The 18,448-nt window shown below is 57.9% G+C and overlaps 1 protein-coding gene across 2 annotated transcripts; it reads right to left on the bottom strand.

Annotated features, from left to right (window-relative positions):
- Positions 1–95: 95 nt before the first annotated feature.
- On the bottom strand, positions 96–15,694 carry LOC119847103 (ceramide kinase-like). Of its 2 annotated transcripts, none has more exons than XM_038381512.2 (13): positions 15,368–15,694; positions 8,062–8,154; positions 7,389–7,514; positions 6,759–6,890; positions 5,672–5,735; positions 5,392–5,537; positions 4,903–4,977; positions 4,468–4,620; positions 3,910–4,015; positions 3,268–3,356; positions 2,538–2,737; positions 1,918–2,117; positions 96–910 (listed from the first exon to the last, which is right to left on the bottom strand). In XM_038381512.2, the coding sequence occupies exons 1-13, from the start codon at positions 15,486–15,488 to the stop codon at positions 847–849; spliced, it is 1,569 nt and encodes a 522-aa protein (XP_038237440.1). In that variant the 5' UTR covers positions 15,489–15,694; the 3' UTR covers positions 96–846. The 2 variants fall into 2 exon arrangements, with proteins under 2 accessions (XP_038237440.1, XP_038237441.1); XM_038381513.2 differs by having other exon boundaries at positions 6,759–6,887; positions 15,368–15,691.
- Between the last annotated feature and the right edge of the window lie 2,754 nt (positions 15,695–18,448).

Genomic DNA, 18,448 nt, shown 5'->3' with positions numbered 1-18,448 from the left:
TGTTACCCGGAGCCTGGCCCTGCCACCCAGCTCTGCTGGGAGTCGCCTGGTGACTCGGACGGCCCTAGTGATAGCTGCAGGGGAGAGAGTGGCATTAAATCAGAGGCCAGTCTCCATCCATGCACAGTGCCCACCCCCCCCCACAGCCTGTCGAGGCATGTCTTGCTGCCCACCCCCACCACAAAGGCACTGGATGCCCCTGATCCCCACCCCTGGTGGAAATCAAACACAGCCAAGCGGGACCTGTTCTCCCTTTATTTGTGACTGAGCTGCTTTTTCAGAAGCCCCCCAGAGTTCTCTACTTGCCCCCCATTGTGCCCACTCCCCCAGCTTCATTATATCTGGTCCCGCTTCCCCCCGGGGTCTGGGCTACACTACAGCGTTAGGTCAACCCAAGGCCACTTACATTGACCTAACTGAAAGTGTCAAAACTGAACTTTGGCTCCTGCTGACGTAACCACGCCACTACACGGAGTATGATCACTGCAGTGGCTTCATGCCAATGTAAGTTAGTGTAGATGTGGCCCTGGTTAAACAGCGTCCACAGTGGTGGCTACTGTCCAGTCAGGCTGCAGGGCGGGGGCAGCCTGAGCCCCCAGGTTGCTGCAGAGGTCTGTGAGTTCTGCTCCTGTCCCCACCCCACCTCGGAGCCAGCCAGGCAGGGATGGTTCGACCCCCACGGCCAACCCAGTATGGCACAACTCCTTCTGGGGGTCAAGGAGCAAACAGAGGGCTCTGACATGCGGCTGTCCCACAGACCACAGTGTCTGTCACCCTGCAGGGCTCTTGGTCTCCGCTGATGGGCGAGGGCACAGCCCTCTCACAGGACACAGCTCCAGGCAGCCCCTAAACCAGGCCCATCCCCTGCTCGATGCCCCGGGCAAACAGGTGGATGAGCTGCCCATGCACCCTGTGGACAAAAGACAGCATCAGCAGGACAACCTGGAAAGTGGGAGTGTCAGAAATGGGAGGAAATGTAATAGTGCACAGGGCCAGGTCCTGCACTCAGAGACAAGCACTGCGGCTTTTTGCTACAAGTTGGGGCCTGATGGTTGGAAGCAGCAAAAGAGAAAGACCTGTTTTTCTTTACCTGGGAGATCACAGGATGACTATGAGCTGCCAATGTGACGTGGCTGTGAACGGCTAATGCGATCCTAGGCTGTAGAGAAGGGTAGCACTGCAAGGGACTTCAAGAGGTCACCTAGTCCCAGCCCCTGCGCTCAAGGTAGCACTGTGTAATAGCTAGACGGGGTAGTCTAATCTGTTCTCAAAACCCTCCAGTGAGACGCCACAGCCTCCCTAGGCAATTTTTTCCCGTGTTTAGCCACCCTGACCTTTTAGGAAAAACTTCCTAATGTCCAACCTAAACTGCCCTGGCTGCAATTTAAGCCCATTGCTTCTTGTCCTACCCTCAGAGGTCCAGGAGAATCCCTCCCTCCCTCCCACTTATGACAACTTTTTATGTAACTGAAAACTGTTCTCATGTCCCCTCCCTTCTCCACGCTAAACAAACCCAGGTTTTTCAGTCTTCCCTCATCAGGCCATATTTTCTAGCCCTTGGATCAGTTCTGTTGCTCTTTGGACTATCTCCAGTTTGCCCACATCCCTCCTGAAACGTGGGGCCCAGCACGGGACACAGTCCTGCAGTGGAGGACTTGTCAGCATGGAGTGGACAGAAGAGTTACTGCTTGTGTCTTGCTTACAACAATCCTAGAGGGCAGAAAGGGACCAAACTCACACAATCCTTTGGGAAGCTTCCATAATACTATGGGGGGGGAGCCCTGCATGCTATTGTCAAGTGGCTTTCACACCATGTGGGGGAGGGCATGCGCATGGACATGGCTGCTCTGGAGCATTTCCTCCTCCCCCTGCTGCAGGACTTCCCTCCCTCCCTCCCAGGGGGCTATGGATGCTCACCTGACACTGATGTCGGCATGGGGCAGGGTCTCCCCATCACAGCTCCAGGAGCTCAGTGGCTGCTCCCCCCAGCACAGCCCCCCTAGAAGCCCCTTCCACCCCCTGCAGCCAGGCCGCTCCCCCTCCTCGCTGTCCTCCAGCTGCTTGGGTGTAAAGCGCAGGGCCCGCACCCGGTGTACGCTCACGAAGGGCAGGTCAAACTGCAGAGGGAAGAGGGGAGCTGGACTGAGTGAGAGGCCTGGGCAGGGACCTAGCTCCAGGGGTCTCTCCCTATCCCTCCTGGGAGTCATGACCCAACCTTGCTGGGAGGGACTGCCCCATGCCCCCCCCATGGTGGGGGTCAGCTGCTCCCCTGATGCTGGAGCCCCCGGGGGCTGGACCCAGAATGGCCAGGGTGCAACCCTGCAGTGACTGCTTGAGCCTGCCCTGCTCCCACTCAGCGTTCCCATACCCCAACCTGCTGCTTGCTGACCCCATAGACCCTGTTCCCACCATCTTCCTTCCCCGTGGCTGTGACTCCAGGCCTGCTCACCCTCCTCGTGCCACCGGGTCTGGCCCATGACCCCTTCCTGGGCCCTGGGAGTCTACATATGCCCTGGGTCTGGCCCACCCCCCCACACCTGGTCCCGATGGTCCATGTGTCGACTCAGGTGACGCAGGAAGCCCAGAGCTGAGCACTCGCGCACCAGGATGAGGTCAGCTGTGCCGTCGGCCAGGTGGGCACTGGGCGAAAGGCCGTCGGGGCTCTTGGGGCAGGCGCTGCTCATGCAGGTCAAGTTAATGGCCAGAAAACGGCCCTGCTCCCGCTGCCACTCACTGACTGGGGGAGAGATACTGTTATTCCCAGTCTCCCTGCCCCAACCCCCCCACACACACACACCACCATCCCTCCACCACTTGTTGTCTGGGGGAGAGACACCATTACCCTGGTCCCCCTGCCACTTGCTGTTTTGGGGGCAGTTTAAATCCCAGACTGACACTCCCCCTCCTGGCCTTTTGGGTCTCATTTATTATAGCTTGACTGCAGGGGAGTCTAGTGGGTGACAGCAGAGCAGGGGAGGGTGTCAAAGCCAGGACTCCTGGGTTCCCCCCTGGCTCTGGGAAGGGAGTGGGGTCAGTTGGGTTAGAGTGTGGGGGGCTGGACACTAGAAGTCCTGGGTTCTCTTCCCAGCTCTGCTGGTGCCTGTAGCTCTGGGCCCATTTCAGCCTCCTTTTGTTGCATGTCATTGCAGGAGCCCCCAGGCTGAGCTGGGTTTACAAGAGCTAGTTAGGGTGTCCCCGGCTGCTCCTGCGGCCCCAGCTGGCTTGTTAGTGCAAGGGGCGGGGACACCCGTTCTGTGCTCAGCTCACCAGCAGCCCCAGTGCTTTCCTGCTGTGGCAGCTTCTCCTCCTCACTCCCCCGCAGGAGCTGGTGACTGGACTCGGAGCAGACAAGGCAGCTGCAAGGAAAGAGGTTGTTATAGCGAGTGTTATAGCACTGGGGGGGCTGCCTCAGGTGTGACCAACGCTGCCTGAGATGTGTGTGTGTGGCGGGGGGGGGGGGGAAGCTGCTCCAAGTATGACTGACGCTGCCTGAGCCAATCGCTGTAAGGGGGAAGGAGCTGCTTGAACATTTAATGGTGCAGACTGGTTTGTGGGTGGAATACTAAGTCACCCCCCCAACCTCTGAACCTCAATATGCTCTGGGCTGCCACTGCTGGCAGGAGCATGGGGTGTCCCCCCCCATGCACTGAGGGGCATGAGGCCCTGGATTGACAACCCCCCCATGGGATCCAGTCCCACCCCAATGGGCCAGCCTCCTACCTGCAGCCCCCCCCCACCTTGCAGCCCCTCCCACAGGACAGCAGCCTCCCCACCCCATTCTGCAGCTCCCCCATGCTCTGCAGACCCCAGGCCAGCAGGCTCCCCACCTACCGCCTGCAGCCCCTCCCACAGGCCAGCAGCCCCTCCCACAGGCCAGCAGCCCCCCCATACCCTGCAGCCCCCACCTACCCTGCCCTGCAGCGCGTCTGGTCCCGGGGATTGGCCTCAGTGCCCCGCGCCATCAGGAACTCCACGGTGCCCTCGTAGCTGCGGTTACACAGCACAGCCTTGAACCCTGCGAGGGGAGGGGAGGGTTCAAGGCCCCACGTGGCCTGCTCCAGTCAAGACTGTTTCCTCACACACACACCCATGGAGCCCCCCTTGAGGCTTGTTCCTTCCCTGCACCCCAGACATGCTGCCCCCTCCCCTCTGGCAGTCTTGGTCTGCCTAGACCCTCCCAGTGCATTCCCTGTGGGCAGCAACCGCCCCATAGTGCATCTCAGGCCCAGCTCCTTCTGCCCCATCCCCCGTCAGTCCCCGGCTTCCTAGCTGGGTGAGGGGACCCCCCCTGAGCCCATCCCCCCCATGTCCTTTCTGGGGCAGTGGCTCCCTCTCCAGTCTCCACCCTCTTTTTGGCTGGGGGACCCCTGGCCTCTCGCTCACTGGGATCCCCCCACATCCCAGGCCTGGGGGGAGGGGACACCCCAGCTGGGGGCTCCCTGCCACACCCTCTGTGTCCCCTGGCACCTGAGAAGTCATAGCGCATCGGGCCCATCCAGCGGTGCCGCTCACTGTCGCTCACCACATCCCCATAGAAGCCGTAGCCCACCAGCGAGACCGCGTACCGCAGCAGCCGCTCATGGTGGTGGACGCTGCACACGTCCAGGGGCTGGCTGTCCCCTGGGGCAGAGGGGGCCACGGGCACTTGAATACACGGACTCCTGCCTCTCCTCCACCCCCCCACCCCCACCGCTCTACTCCACCAATCTCCCACTCTCCTCCCAGAGCTGGAGAGAGAACCCAGGAGTCCTGGCTCCCAGACACCTGTCCCCAGACCCACCAGCCCCCACTCAGAGAACCCAGGAGTCCGGGCTCCCAGCCCACCCCTTCCCCCCCACCGCTCTGACCCACCAGACCCCACTCCAATCCTAGGTGAACAAATAGGACCCAGGCATCCTGTACCAATGATGATGTGCAGGGCAGAGGTGACGGGGTCATTGGTCCCAACCGTGGCGAAGCAGATGCAGTCCGTGGAGCCTGGGTTGGGAGAACGGAGTGAGTCATCCCCTGGGACCTGCTGAGCTGTTGCCCCTTGCAGGCTCCACAGCCCCATTCCCAGCCCCTCTTCCGCTCCCCACTTGTCCCCAGTGCCCTCCCTCTGACCAGCTCCCCCCGTCCTCCACCTCCACCCTGTTGCCCATCTACCCCATGTCCATTATCTCCACCTGCCCCTGCCCCCCCAGAGCTTCCCCCACAACCCCTCCACTCCACCCCCTCTTCCCCCCCACCTGTCCCCAGTGATCTCCCTCCGACCAGCTCCCTCTGTCCTCCACCCCCACCCTGCTGCCCACCTCCCCACTGTCCTCTAACTCCACTGGCCCCTGCCCCCCTGGACCTCTGCCTCCCAACTCCCTGCTCCCCCCCAGCCCCTCTCTCTCCTCCCATGCGCACCTGCAGGGATGATGCCGATGCGGAGTCTGGGGGGCAGGAGCATGGCAGTAGGGTTGTCCTCAGGAATCCCAGCCTTCCTCTGTGTCCGGGAGATGAGTGCATGCATCAGCTCGTTAAACGTCCCATCACCCCCGACGCAAACCAGCCTGGGGGGCAGAGACCTAGGGGTTACTGGGGCTGGGGGGGGCTGCCCAGGGGGTACCTGAGGTATGTGGGGGGGGTTAATGGGGCTGCCCCGTCCTAGGGTTGGGTGGTGGGGCAGGGTAAAGGGGTCTCTCACCCATCCAGGTCGCCCAGGTCTTGCTGCAGGATGAGCTCTCTGGCCTCGTGGGGTCGCTGGGTCTCTGTGGGGAGATGGGGGGGGTGAGTGAGCAGAGAGGGTATTGGGTGGGGGTGGGAGTGGGAGGGAGTCAGGGGGCACTTAGAGGGAGGTGTTGCAGGGGTGAGAATTGCTCACGGGGCAGAGGTGGGAGGTCTCAGCAGGAGGGGGCAGCACAGCATGGTGGCGTGGGGTGATCACTCAAGAGGGGGGATATGTAGGGGGTTTCAGAGGAAGGGGGCAGCATGGTGGGTTTTGGCCAAGGATGGGAGGGAGGGGCTGTCATAAAATGGGAATTTTCTGTATTATTTTTATGAACCCTATCCATGCCTCAGTTTCCCCTGTGCTTGGTTGTGTTACCTGGTGGGTGGGAAATGACTGTGTGGGCTCAGGGCAGGCTCAGAGACATTGTGGTGAATGTCACCTCACTGCCGGAGACTAAATGGGTCTGAGGCTGGCCATTGATCAATGTATAAATCCCTGAGGACACAAGCAAATTCTTGGAGCCTTGGATCCATGGTTGGCTGTTAGCCAGGATGGCCATGGCCGCAGCACCCTGCTCTGGGTGTCCCTGAGCCACTGACATCCAGATGCCAGGACTGGATGCAGGTGATGGATCACACAATAAACCCACAGCTCTGTCCATCCCTCTGGAGCACCCGGCACAGGCCACGGTCAGCAGACAGGACATGGGGCTAGCTGGACCATTGGTCTGACCCACCCTGGACATTGTTATGTTCTGTCCTCATCAGTCCCACTGTGCGGCCGAGTCTGTAGCAGGTGTCTGTCCTGGCAGCCTCGCTGGGCCGAGCTCCCTGTGTGAATCCGGAGGGCTGGAGCCCCGAGGCTCGGTCCAAGCAGAGGAGGAAGTCATGTGTACCCCGAAGGAAGAGAGACCTCAGGAGGGTCTGGCACACTGAGGGGTCCTTCCCAGAGACTGTTCCCAAGCTGGGGGCATAGCATCGACCCTGTGGGTCTGTGACTGGGGGTCATTCAGCGGGAAGGAGCAGCACAGGGTAATGTGGGGAGGTGTTGGATGGGCACTCACCTATGACTTCTGTCTGGATCCCTGCCAGGGCAAAGAGCCCGGCCACCTGGTCCCGGTAAATCTCACCTGCGCGACACCGCCCCCCCATGGGGTTCACGAAGACGAGAAGCTTCTTGGGGCGTGTGACACCTGCTGGGGGAGCAGAGAGAGCGTCATCTCAGGTCACAAGTTCCTGGGGGGGTGCATGATGGAGTGGGGGTGCTCCTGGGGCACAGATTCTTTCCCCCCACCCCACCATAGGGATGCCCCAACCCACCGTCCCTCCAAGGACACCCTCCCTCGTCCCTGCTCGCCCACAGCAGCTTCTATGGGTCCAGCACAGTATGCTGGCACCCAGCCCCAGGGAGAGGGTCACAGCTCCCTCTACCCATCGCGGGGAGAGAGGGGTCCCCCAACACTGCTGACCCCAGCAGTGGCAAATAACCAGACTGCTGTGATCCCCAGGGACCCTCTGGCTCCACAGCCTGGTCTGGTGCCTCCTCCCCAGCAGTGGGGGGACTATTACCCCCCACTGCTGCCCTCCTTACTGACTGCCCCCCCAGTGCTGACCAGTCCCCCCCAGTACGAACCAGTCTTTCCTGCCTTACTGACCAGTGTCCCGCCAGTACTGACCCCCCCCCCAGTACTGACCATGCAGCTGGATGCTCCGCTGCAGGGCATCGATCCAGCGTGGGGCCAGCCCCGAGCCAGGGGCCACAGTGAACTCCAGGGAGCCCAGGCTCCAGCGCTGTCGCTTCTCCCGCTGCACGAAGAAAACTGGGGGGAACCAGAGCCGGGGGGTCAGAGCCAAGGGGCGGGGCTCTGACCCCCACAGAGCAGCTGCCCTGCAGATGGGGAGTCAGTCACTCCCATTAGTCTCTGACTCCCACACTCCCCCATTTCCATTGCTCCGAACTGCCTCACCCTATCCTGTCCCACTGCCAGTACCTGCCCGCAAACTCATTTCTGCTGCCCGGCCCTGCCCCCCAAACCCATCTGCCTGGAGCTGTCCCCCAAACTCATCTCCACTGCCCAACCCTGCCACCAAACCCATCTCCTCTGCCCGGTCCTGTCCCCCAAACCCATCTCCGCTGCCTGTCCCTGTCCCCCAATCCATCTCTGCTGCCCAACCCTGCCACCAAACCGATCTCCTCTGCCCAGCCCTGCTCCCCAAACTCATTTCCGCTGCCTGGCACCGCCACCTCATCAGTTGCTGACGTCTCAGATGCTTCAAATACAGCCTCTCCCCCACACCCTCAGCCCCTTCCCCAGAGGGTCCTGGGGCAGGGATGCCCCACAGCCCCCCTCTTGCCACCTGACTCACCTGTGAACTGGTTTCCCTCCACTGTGGGGGAGGAGCCAGACCCGCCCAGCTGCACCCCGACCATCTCGGTGATAGGGATGCAGAAGCTTTGGCCTGCAAGGGAACAGGAGAGGAGTTAGCACAGGATTCCTGGGTTCTGTCCTGGCTCTGGGAGGGGAGCGTGGTCTGGTGGGTTAGAGCAGGCGGGGCTGGGAGCCAGGACTCCTGGGTTCTCTCCCTGGCTCTAGGTGGGGAGTGGGGAGTGCTTAGGGCCCAGGGGTCAGTGATCCTCCCTCCCTCAGCCCAGGGAAGGGGGGAAAGGTGTGCCAGGCATCTGTGTGCAGGGTGTGCATGGAGCTGTTGCCAGACCAGGCCCTGGGGCAGCCCTCACCAGTCCAACCAGTTGTGCCACTCACTGACCCAGCTCAGCTGCTGTGGGGCAGGAGGGGTGGTGGGACCGGATGTGCTCAGGAGCATGACGCTCTGTCATATCTCCCTGGGCACATACTAATCATGCTGTGCTGTCCCAGACCCTGCTGCTCTGGGGCCTTAGACCCCAAGGCGTTTGCCCTAAGGCATTCCCACCTCAGCTGGCTTGTGTTCCATTCCCCTAGCATGCCTGCCTGACTCAACAGGATACCTAGGTTCTTGGCCCAGCTCTGGGAGAGGAGTGGGGTCTGGTAGGTTAGAGCAGGGGTGTGGGTTTAGAAGCCAGGACTCCTGGGTTCTCCCTAGCTCTGGGAGGGAAGGGGAGTCTGGTGGGTCAGAGCGGTGAGTGGGAAGCTGAGTGTCCGGACTTCTGGGTTCTATATGGACCCTCTCGCTGATAACATAATGCAAAATGACCAAAATTCTGATCGTTAGCAGACCCACGTCCTTCCCAGACCCTCGACCCCAGGAAAGACCCTCACCTGCTGGGAAATCAGAGGAAAGTTCAAATTCGCTCACTTCCCCAGAAACAAGTATTGTGTGAAAATCAGGACCAGCAGGGATGGGAATAGGTTCCTGTATAGGACAAAACCCCTAATATCGGGATGCGGGGGTCACCCTACTCAGGAACTCTTTCTGCAACCAGCATCCCATTCCCCCCCAACCCCCACCCGTGCCCAATCCAACCTGCCAAATTTCAGGATGATTTGGCTTTCAGGTGGGTTGTTGCAGAAACTGCAGCTGCCACTTAACTGGGTAATAAATGCCAGCCCAACCCTGGCGCTTGGGTTCCCTTGGGGAATTGCTTAATTACAGGAGTGTTTTAAAATATGCAGCTAGGCAATTAACCCCCAGTGCCCCTCGTTCGGCCTAAGGGAGAATTTGCGACACCCGGATGCACGCTCCAATACCAGCGCTGCTGCATGAACCCCTGAGGTCAGAGCCAAACCCACAGGCATCGAAACTACAGTGCCAGAAATAGGAGACTTGTTGATCCTGAGGTCACCAACTCCAGCCGCAGGGAATGGGTCACTGGGCCTGGCCTCTCTCTGGGCTGGCCTCTCTCTGGGCCGGGCGGGGGATGCAGGAACTTTCCCCCAGGGTCCCAGGCTAGGGAGAGAGAAGAGCATTGCTAGTACAACTAACAGCTGGCTGGATGTTTCAATGCAGCTGAACACCAAGTCAGTCATACAGGCCCAACAAATACAGACGCGCTTAGAACAGGGGGGAACAGGTGTAAGACAGGCAGCAGGACTGTGATTCTGGAGAGGACTGGGGGAGTCCTGGCAGATACCAACTGAACCTGAGAGCCTGCTGTGCTCCCATGGTTAACCATGCAATGAACATCTAGCTACACAAACTACCAAGGGAAGTGGCGGACCATGGCGGCGGATAACGACTGGCTGCCTTTCTGGAAGCTGCTACACTTTTAACTAAACGCAGGGCTGCTTCAGACACAGACAAGTCATTGGTCTAGCCCAGGGTGCTCTGAGCTGGGTGAACCTTTGGGATTGGCTGAGTTCACATGTGTTTGTGAGGTTTTAGCACACACCATAGCTGTAAGAAATGCTTCAGGGACCACTTCTAAAACAAGGCCTAATTTTCATTTAGGGATCTGGGGCAAAAATTGGGGATTAGTCCTGCTTTGAGCAGGGGGTTGGACTAGATGACCTCCTGAGGTCCTTTCCAACCCTGATATTCTATGATTCTGCCCTGAAACCTGCATCTTGTGAGGGGAGGGGGCTTGTTTTGCTGATGTGTGGCAGAGGGAAAGGAGAACCCGCTGGTTCAAATTGGGAACAAAGAGAGGGGGACAGAGACAAACAGCAAGAAAGCCTGTAAGCAGAGCATGATGCTGGAAAAAGCCAGTGAGAGCTTTTGGGTCTGGTGGCTAACGAGGCTGGGGCTGCAAGCTAAGGAACACCCTCGCTTTGTTCCTGGTCTCTCCTGTGTTTGGAGAAGCAGGACTTCATTTACAAGGAATGAACAAACAAGACTGCTTGAAAGGCAATACGGACTCCAACACAAAGCTCCGCCAGGATCCAAACTGACCAGCCACTCAGGGCGAAAAGGAGTAACTGGGACCTAGGTACAAATGGGGCACTAGTGATAGGAGTGAGGGAGGTGGCACCTCTGCATGTGGCATTGGTGAGACCGAGACTCGATAGCACGCCCGGTTCTGGTGTCCACGCTTCAAAGGGCTGCTGATAAATTGGGAAGGGTTCAGGAAAGAGTGACAAGGATGGTCCGAGGGCTGGAAAAGCTGCTTTTTGATGAGAAGCTGTTTTATCAAAGGGCAGGTCTCCCCTGGAAGCACAGCATCAGGAGAAAGCATAGTTAATCTGGTCCCCGAGAGATGCTCTGGTGACACAGCACTGTCTGCAGGGGGGAGGTGAATGTCACAGCAGGCTTGTCACACCCCTGAGCAACACAGTTCTACCCATCTAGGGCTATGGTGCTGACCAGGTCTCAGGCACTTTCCTCCTCCCCACCGCCAACCCACCCCCCAGTGTCTGAGCCCTCACGCTCTGTAATGTCACAGCACCCCAGGGTGCAGGTACAGCTGTGCCCCCCAAACAAACTCAGTGATGTGGCCATGTCACACCAGCCACGGTCAGCCGAGCCCAGACACCCGCAGGACTGGCCCATCCTCCTCCTCTCACTGAAGGCTCCCTTTATACCAGGCCTTAGCCAAGAGACTAAGTGGTGACATGATCACCATCTGCAAGTACCTAACGTGGCCTAAAGCTTCTGACAGCAGCTGGCTCTTTGCTGACAGGCTGGGCTGTGGGGGCTGGAAGAACAGGAATGGGACATGGGGCCTGGCCCCTCGGGGGTGTCTGGCTAACCCAGCCCCAGGACGGGCTGGGCGGTGGGGCTGGAAGAACAGGAATGGGACATGAGCAAGGCTGGTCTGTCTGGATGAGGGGATATAGGGCCTTTCCCTCCAGGGTCAGGACCCTCTGAGTTAGATGTCTGGCCTGGTTTAGACAATAACTAGGTCTCCCCTTCCCAAGGCAGTCCCCTGCTCGCTGGCATGGGGCTGGTTCAGTCTCTCCTACTGAAGCTGTTCCTCTTGCTACAAACAAATGTTCCTTGGCACACAGCTGGCCTGTGACAGGCTCTATGGCTTCTTGGGATTGGCCAAAGAGCCAGGAGATCAGACCGGCTGGGTCTAGTCCCTGGGTCTAAAGACTGTTTTACTGCAGTTCTCGCCATGAATCAGCTTCACCCAGAGACTGAAAACACCCTGCCCTAGCATCCCTCAGAGCCAGGGGGTAGAGTGAGACCCCAGCTAGGCTCACGGACCCCTCCTCAGAGGACTGTTTTATCCTAGGGCTCAGCTTTGGCAGGGGAGCCACACCCCAACCTCTCTTACAGCCTGGATGGGACTACGACTGTGCCAGTCCTTGCACTGAGGCGGGCATAGGTTTGACCCTCATTCTCCCACACCCCAGGAGAATGCTCTGACCACTAGGCTGCTGGGCGGCTCTGGTGCCTAGCTCCGTTCCCTGGCCAAGGAGCTCGCGGGCCTAACTCCAGGCTGTGAAGAGGCTGCAGGCTACTGATGAGGCTAGATGGCTGCTTAGGAGACAGTGCTGAGCATGGGAGGATGGTGTCTCGGTGCCCCTGCCCCGGAGGGCTGAGGGGCCTGCACTGTGGAGTTTATTTACTGCTCATCATGGCTGATAGAATTGGTACCCCAATTCCCTGCAGAGGCAGCGGCACAGCCAAAGCCCCTGGTACTTTTGTGCCCCCGGTATGAAGGCATGAGCCCTGTCCACCCTGCTGCATCTACACATTGTTACGATGTGTATTGTGGTACCTCTGTCATGAACCACGACCACATTGCACTAGGCACCGCACAGAACAAAGAGACATAATCTGAATTAATTCTCAGATGTAGACAAACCTGTAGATTAAGTTAGGGTGTGAATTTAAAGCGCAACAGCTATTCCTGATTAACTGTGTGTGTGGACGCTGACATTCCAGAACAGGAATGCCTAGTTTCTGTTTCCTCTTACTCCACCTTCAAACAGAAGAAGGAAGGCACTGTCGGCTACACTTGTGAGTTAGAGCGCATTAAAGCAGCCCTGGGTGCCCTAGCTCACTCCCCGTCCACACTGGCAAGGCACGTAGAGTGCTCTGGCTCCACGGCTAGAGTGCTCCTTGTACTCCACCTGACGAGATTAATTGATCAGCTTCCGGAAATGTCCCATAATCCCCTTAAGTCAAATGGACACTCTCCCTTAAGTCAAGTGGCCACTCTTCTCATTGTTTTTGAATCGCTGCAGGAATGTGGATATGCCCTTGACAGCTGGCTGCTTGAAGCAAGCCGTTACTGTGTAATGCTGTGTGTGAGAGGGAGGCGGGGGAGGGGGTCTGCTGCTGTCTGAATTTACAAGCCAGCATGCTGACATGTTCTCAGCTCCCCAAAAACTCCACATACACACAACACACTCCCTGTCACACTCCACACACCGCCCATTTGAAAAGCACGTTGCAATCACTTCTATGCTGGGATAGCTGCCCATAATGCACCGCTCCCAATGCTGCTGCAAGTGCCACGAATGTGGCCACGCCAGTGCACTTGAAGCTGTCAGTGTGGACAGACTGCAGCGCTTTCCCTACTGCGCTCTACAAAGGCTGGTTTAACTCAAAGCGCTCTACATCTGCAAGTGTAGCCATGCCCTTAGTGTCATGTACAGGGGGTGACTGACTTTAAATTCACACCCTAGCTATGTTGTAGGATTGTGGAAGGGACTTCAAGAGGTTATCTAGTCCAGCCCCGCATGCTGAGGCAGGACCAGGGAAACCCAGACCATCCCTGACGGGGGTTTGTCCAGACTGTGCTGAAACCTCCCATGATGGGGATTCCTCAACCTCCCTGGTAACCTGATTCTAGAGCTGAACAACTCTGAGAGCTAGAAAGTGTTTTCCTAAAATCTAACCTTCATCTCCCTTGTTGCAGGTTAAGCCCATCACTTCTTGTCCCTGAGTCCATTGATGGTAAGAAACGTCTTACTAATTGCCCTCTGTAGACATGGCCTTACATTCACACCTTCCCTTAATTCAGATTAACCTTCAAGTGTAGACAAACCTTTTAGGAGCAGCTTGTTGCTGGCTAGTTCAGACCATGTCTATACTAGCACTTTTGTTGGTATAACTTATGTCATTCAGGGGATGTGAAAAAAACACCCCTCTGAACAACATAAATTGCACCCACAGAAGTGCTGGTGTGGACAATGCTATGTGGGCAGGAAACACTCTCCTGACAACACAGTTACTGCCACATGTTGGGGGTGGTTTGATTAGGCCGAGAGGAGAGCGCTCTCCCGCCAGCACAGAGCAGCTACAGGGGAGACCTTAGAGCAGCGCTGCTGAGCAGAACAGCTGTGCTGCTGTAAGGTCTCTAGTGCAGACATGGCCTCTGTGAAGAAGGGTGCAGTGGTTTGGAGATTTTGGTGCAGCTGGTTCAATTCTCATTGCTCTGCCATGGCCGCCCCAGCCTGTCTGCATCTCCGCTGCCCTGCTGGGCAGTGGAGCTGGTGGTATTTCCCTCACAGAGGTGGGGGAGGATGGCAAACACTTTGAGAGATACTGATGCAAAGCGCTACACTAGTTTGTTCTGTGGGAATGGATTTGTCTGCACGTGGGGTTAGTCAGCAATGCTGATTCCAGAACAGCTTGTCCTGACTAACCTAGCACAGGCCAGTCAACCCTAACCCACAGTGTCTGACCCCAGCCTGACCTCCTTCAAGGCACAGGGAGGGTTCCTGCTCCACAAACAAGCTGCCCTAGTTAATGGTTAATTATCGGAGGAAATCACACCCATGGAGGAGGGGGTCATTTATCTGCACTAAAGCACAGGGCAAATATTATTGAATAACTTGGAGTAGGAGGCAGTGGACCTGGCCTTTCCCTGGGGGCCTGTGGCCCCACTGATTAGACCCCAGTAGTGCCCAGTTGTTTTGCCCCTAACCTAACACACACACAGAATCTGGGCCGCACATCTGGCCTACAGGGCCCTCTCTGCCTAGCTGTACAGGGGAACATTGTCCTGGGAGAAGGGGCCTGACACCCCATCTCAGACTCCCACACGAATGGGAGGGGGTGTTTCCACACATGTGCTGGGCAGCACTGGCCCTGTGTGACAGAAGGGGCATGGAGTGGGGCACAGACGAGCCCGATCCGGATCTCCTGTTCTCTGCCCGTGGCACACAGCAGCTAAGCCCCTGAGGATGGAATTGCTCGATTCAGGGAGATCTGGGAGACGTTCTCCGGCCTTGGTCACATTAGATAATAAATCACAATTGGCTCATTAGGGACCCTAGTCATAGGCCACCCCCCCCCACAGTGCCAGGTGCTAGACACAGAATAATCTGTCCAATGCCCCGCCAGCCTCTGCCCTCAGATGGGCACCCCTCTCAGCAAAGGTTTCTGGGCGATGGGTGCAGATGTAATAAGCGTCATGGTGGAGTCTGCTGGGTGATGGGGATCCTGGCTGAGGGGCACTCAGAAAACTGTCTCCCCCCCACCCCTGGGTCCTGTGGGATCTCACCTCGTTCATCACTGGATCAGCCCCCACCCCAGGGCCTGTGGCAGGTGCGGGGGGGGAGCAGTTCCCAAGGACAATTCTCTCCTGGTGCGGCACCTGCCCCTGAGGAATTAAAGGACCCCGACTCAGCGGGAGGATGGCAGCTAAACCTGCGGCAGGGATACACAGCGTCCCCTTGGCTAACCTCCCTCAATGCACAAGGCATGAATGGAACCCCGGAGTCCTGAGTCCCCCCGACTTGAGAATAGAACCCAGGAGCCCTAGACACCTCCCCTCCCTCCTGGAGCTGCGGAAAGGACCTATCTCCCCCCGCCGCCGCCCCGAGGTCCCCGGACTCACCAGCTGCGCCCGGACTCAGTGGCTCTGGGGTCCCCAGCAGGAACTCACCCCCTGGGGGCAGTGAGACGCGGAATCGGCCGCGCGGAGTGCGCAGCAGGGAGAGGTGGAAGGGGTCTCCCATGGCGGGGAGGGATCGGGCGGGGGTCGGGGTAGTCAGGGGTAGCCAATTCGGTTCTAGGAGGGTTCAGGGCTACAGCTGTCAAACAGGATCGGGTCCGGGTCCACAGGCAGGGGGTTCGGTTCGGGGGGATCGGCTCCGAGTCCACGGGCACTAGAGGGTCTGGCAAAGGCGCTGCAGCTAGATCCAGGCTCCGGGTGTTTTAACTTGCGGGAGGTGCGGGCTGCTCCCGGGGCGGGGAAACCGGAGAGACCCGCCCCCGGGCACCCTTGGGACGGGACGGGAGCCTCCAGGCTCCTCCAGACCCCTCACCCGCCCGGACCCCCTAGGAGCCTACAGACTCCACAAACCCCCGCCCCCCCACACCTCTAGGACCCCGCATGCCACATCATTCCCCAGGATCCTTCAGCCTGCCCGTATCATCTCTCACAGCCTCCAGCCCCTCACCCCCCAGGAACCTCCGGACCCCGACCCCACATTCCTGTGAACCTTCAGTCCCGTCCCCCGCAATGCACGCACTCCCCCCCCCAGAAGGATGGGGCAGCTGGGGGCAAGACGCGGGGGGCGTTGTTCATGTACAGCTCCTTCATAGGCTGTTCTGCAGCCTGTACTTAGCCTATAAACAAGCCCAGCACCCCACCTCAGAGATTGGCTACATCTCCCAGCCAAGTGTGAAGGGGGCCCTATTTATGTGTCCCCTCATGCCCCACCTGGAGGGGTCGTGTCTGAGCACTGGGCGAGGGGTCCCTATGTAAACTGCCCCCCTGGGCCCCATGCCAGTGGGGCTGCATTTCAGTGCCAGGCATGGGATCCCAGTATAAACAGCCTCCCTGCCCCATCCCAGAGACAGCTGCATCTCCGTGCTGGAGGAGACCTGTTTTGAGTCTCTCTGCTCTCCCCTTGTTCCCTATGGCCACAGCCCTGTAGGTCCCTCAGGCCTGCCCAGGCCTGGGAGCTGCTGAGCCCTTAGATGACAAGGATAAAAGGAAGGCCTGGAGCATTGTTTTCGGTTAGGAAATGAGCAGGGGAAGGGGCTTGATTTCAGGGCTGATCCCATAATGCCTGGGCTCATAAGGTGCCCATAAACCTGGCAGCCCCAGATGCTCAATGAAAGAGCCGGGTCCCCAGGGGGAGCTGTCAGTGCCACTGCGCCCAGGTTACAGACCCAGTGGGGCTGGGCTCAGACCTATCTTCTGGTGGCACATTCACTGGGTTACTGCGAGGGCCAAGAGCCACTGCTCCACAGGGAGCGAGCGAGAGAGCTAGAGCTTAGTGGCTTGGGGCGGGAGGGGGCTCAGCAGCCAGGAGGGACAGATTCCAAGATCCTGGGGACCATTAGCCCTCAGTCTGACCACCTGAGACTCATCCACTTACCCTTGTACTGAGACCAATCCTTTGTGTTTGAATAAAGCAGCTTCCGGAAAGACAGCTGCTGAAGCCGGGGCTGGGTTTGGAGACATGGAGCCCTGGCGACACCACCACCGTTGGGAGTTAGATCAAGGGGGCGTGTATGGGGATAGATAGCTGGGGATGTATAGCATTGAATAGGCCAGTGGTTCTCAAACTTTTGTAGTGGTGACCCGTTTCACACAGCAAGCCTCTTAGTGCAACCCCCTTATAAATTAAAAGTAAATTTAATATATTTAACACCATTATAAATGCTGGAGGCAAAGCGGGGTTTGGGGTGGAGGCTGACAGCTCACGAGCCTCTATGTAATAACCTCACGACCCCCTCAGGGGTCCCAACCCCCAGTTTGAGAACACCTCGAATACACGCTATTTATCCCCATACACCCCATCCCCATAGATCCCATAGAGGTCTATCTAGACCTCCCTATTCATCTATCTATCCCTGTACAGCCCATCCCTGTAGACTCCATAGAGGTCTAACTAGACCTCCCCATTCATCTATCTATCCCCATATACCCAATCCCCGCTCTCGATCTCCATACACCCCATAATCTAATGTAATCTAATGTAATCTAATCAAATCATCTATCTATCCTCACACACCTTTCTCTCTCTCTGACTCTCCATGGCAGTGTGTGTTTGGGCTTCCTTGTTGTTTTGTCTTCCTGGCCTTGGTCAGACAAACACACATGGCTTTATTCTTTTTAATCTCATTTCTTTATGCCTCCAGCACTCAGGTGTGTGGGTGGGTATGTGTGTATGGGGAGGGGGGTATGTGTGTTCCCCCCTCCTCTCTCTTTTGCAATCTGTCACTTTCCCTGGTCTCTTACAACACACTGAAAAGCACCATCTTGCACTTTGATTTGCCATCACTGCCTCCAGTGATGCCAGCAGCTCTGGCTGTGGGACAGACCCACCTGGTTCTGTAACTTGCTGGGCAGGCGTGCATGGGGCAGCATGGCCGTGCTGGGGGCAATGCGTCATAGCTGTTTGACAATGCATGTGCAGGTCGGAGCACATGGGGCATAGGGTCTCACCCCTTCCTCTCTGCCCCATTCAGATGCAGGCTACCCTAATTCAAGATGGCTGGCACTGGGGATCAGATCTACAAAAGGATTTAAGCCCTTGTGTCATGGGTTCCCAGGCACTCATCAATGCCCCATCTGTAACTCCATTCTTGGGAGTGACCCTTTTAGTGTGAGAGAACCCCACTGGGGCTGGCATGTGGCCTCCACGACTCTGGCCTTGTGATGAGAGGCAGCAATCTTTGTCTCTGTGGCTCCGGCAGCGAATCCAGCCAAGCCATACTCCTGCAGGAGGCTCATTCCATGGCCCTTCCGGGCACAAGGCTGGTCTTATTTGCGGTGACACCAGGTAACCATTTCTCTGTCCCCTGGCCTATGGCATCTGAAAGTGTTTAGGGCAGCGTGGAGAAGCGAAGGTTAAATCAGAGCTGTGTCTCCCTTGAGCAACGCTGCTGGAGGAACCATATTTGCTTCTTCAAGGCCTGGTTTTTCACACTCCTGAGTAACGTAGTTACACCGACTTACTTT

This window comes from Dermochelys coriacea, chromosome 23 (genome assembly GCF_009764565.3).
Source record: "Dermochelys coriacea isolate rDerCor1 chromosome 23, rDerCor1.pri.v4, whole genome shotgun sequence".
In the NCBI taxonomy this organism is placed as follows: domain Eukaryota; kingdom Metazoa; phylum Chordata; order Testudines; family Dermochelyidae; genus Dermochelys; species Dermochelys coriacea.
The sequence above is the reverse complement of the archived record's forward strand: the minus strand, read 5'-3'. Positions and strand labels throughout refer to the sequence as shown.

Excerpts from the sequence above, each read along its gene's own strand:
- LOC119847103 (XM_038381512.2), bottom strand. The coding sequence starts at position 15,488 with ATGGGAGACCCCTTCCACCTCTCCCTGCTGCGCACTCCGCGCGGCCGA. Across the intron at positions 5,736-6,758 it reads GATCCAGACAGAAGTCATAG|AGACCCAGCGACCCCACGAG; the intron begins GTGAGTGCCCAT and ends ATCTCCCCACAG. Across the intron at positions 2,738-3,267 it reads GGAAAGCACTGGGGCTGCTG|TCAGTGAGTGGCAGCGGGAG; the intron begins GTGAGCTGAGCA and ends TCTCTCCCCCAG.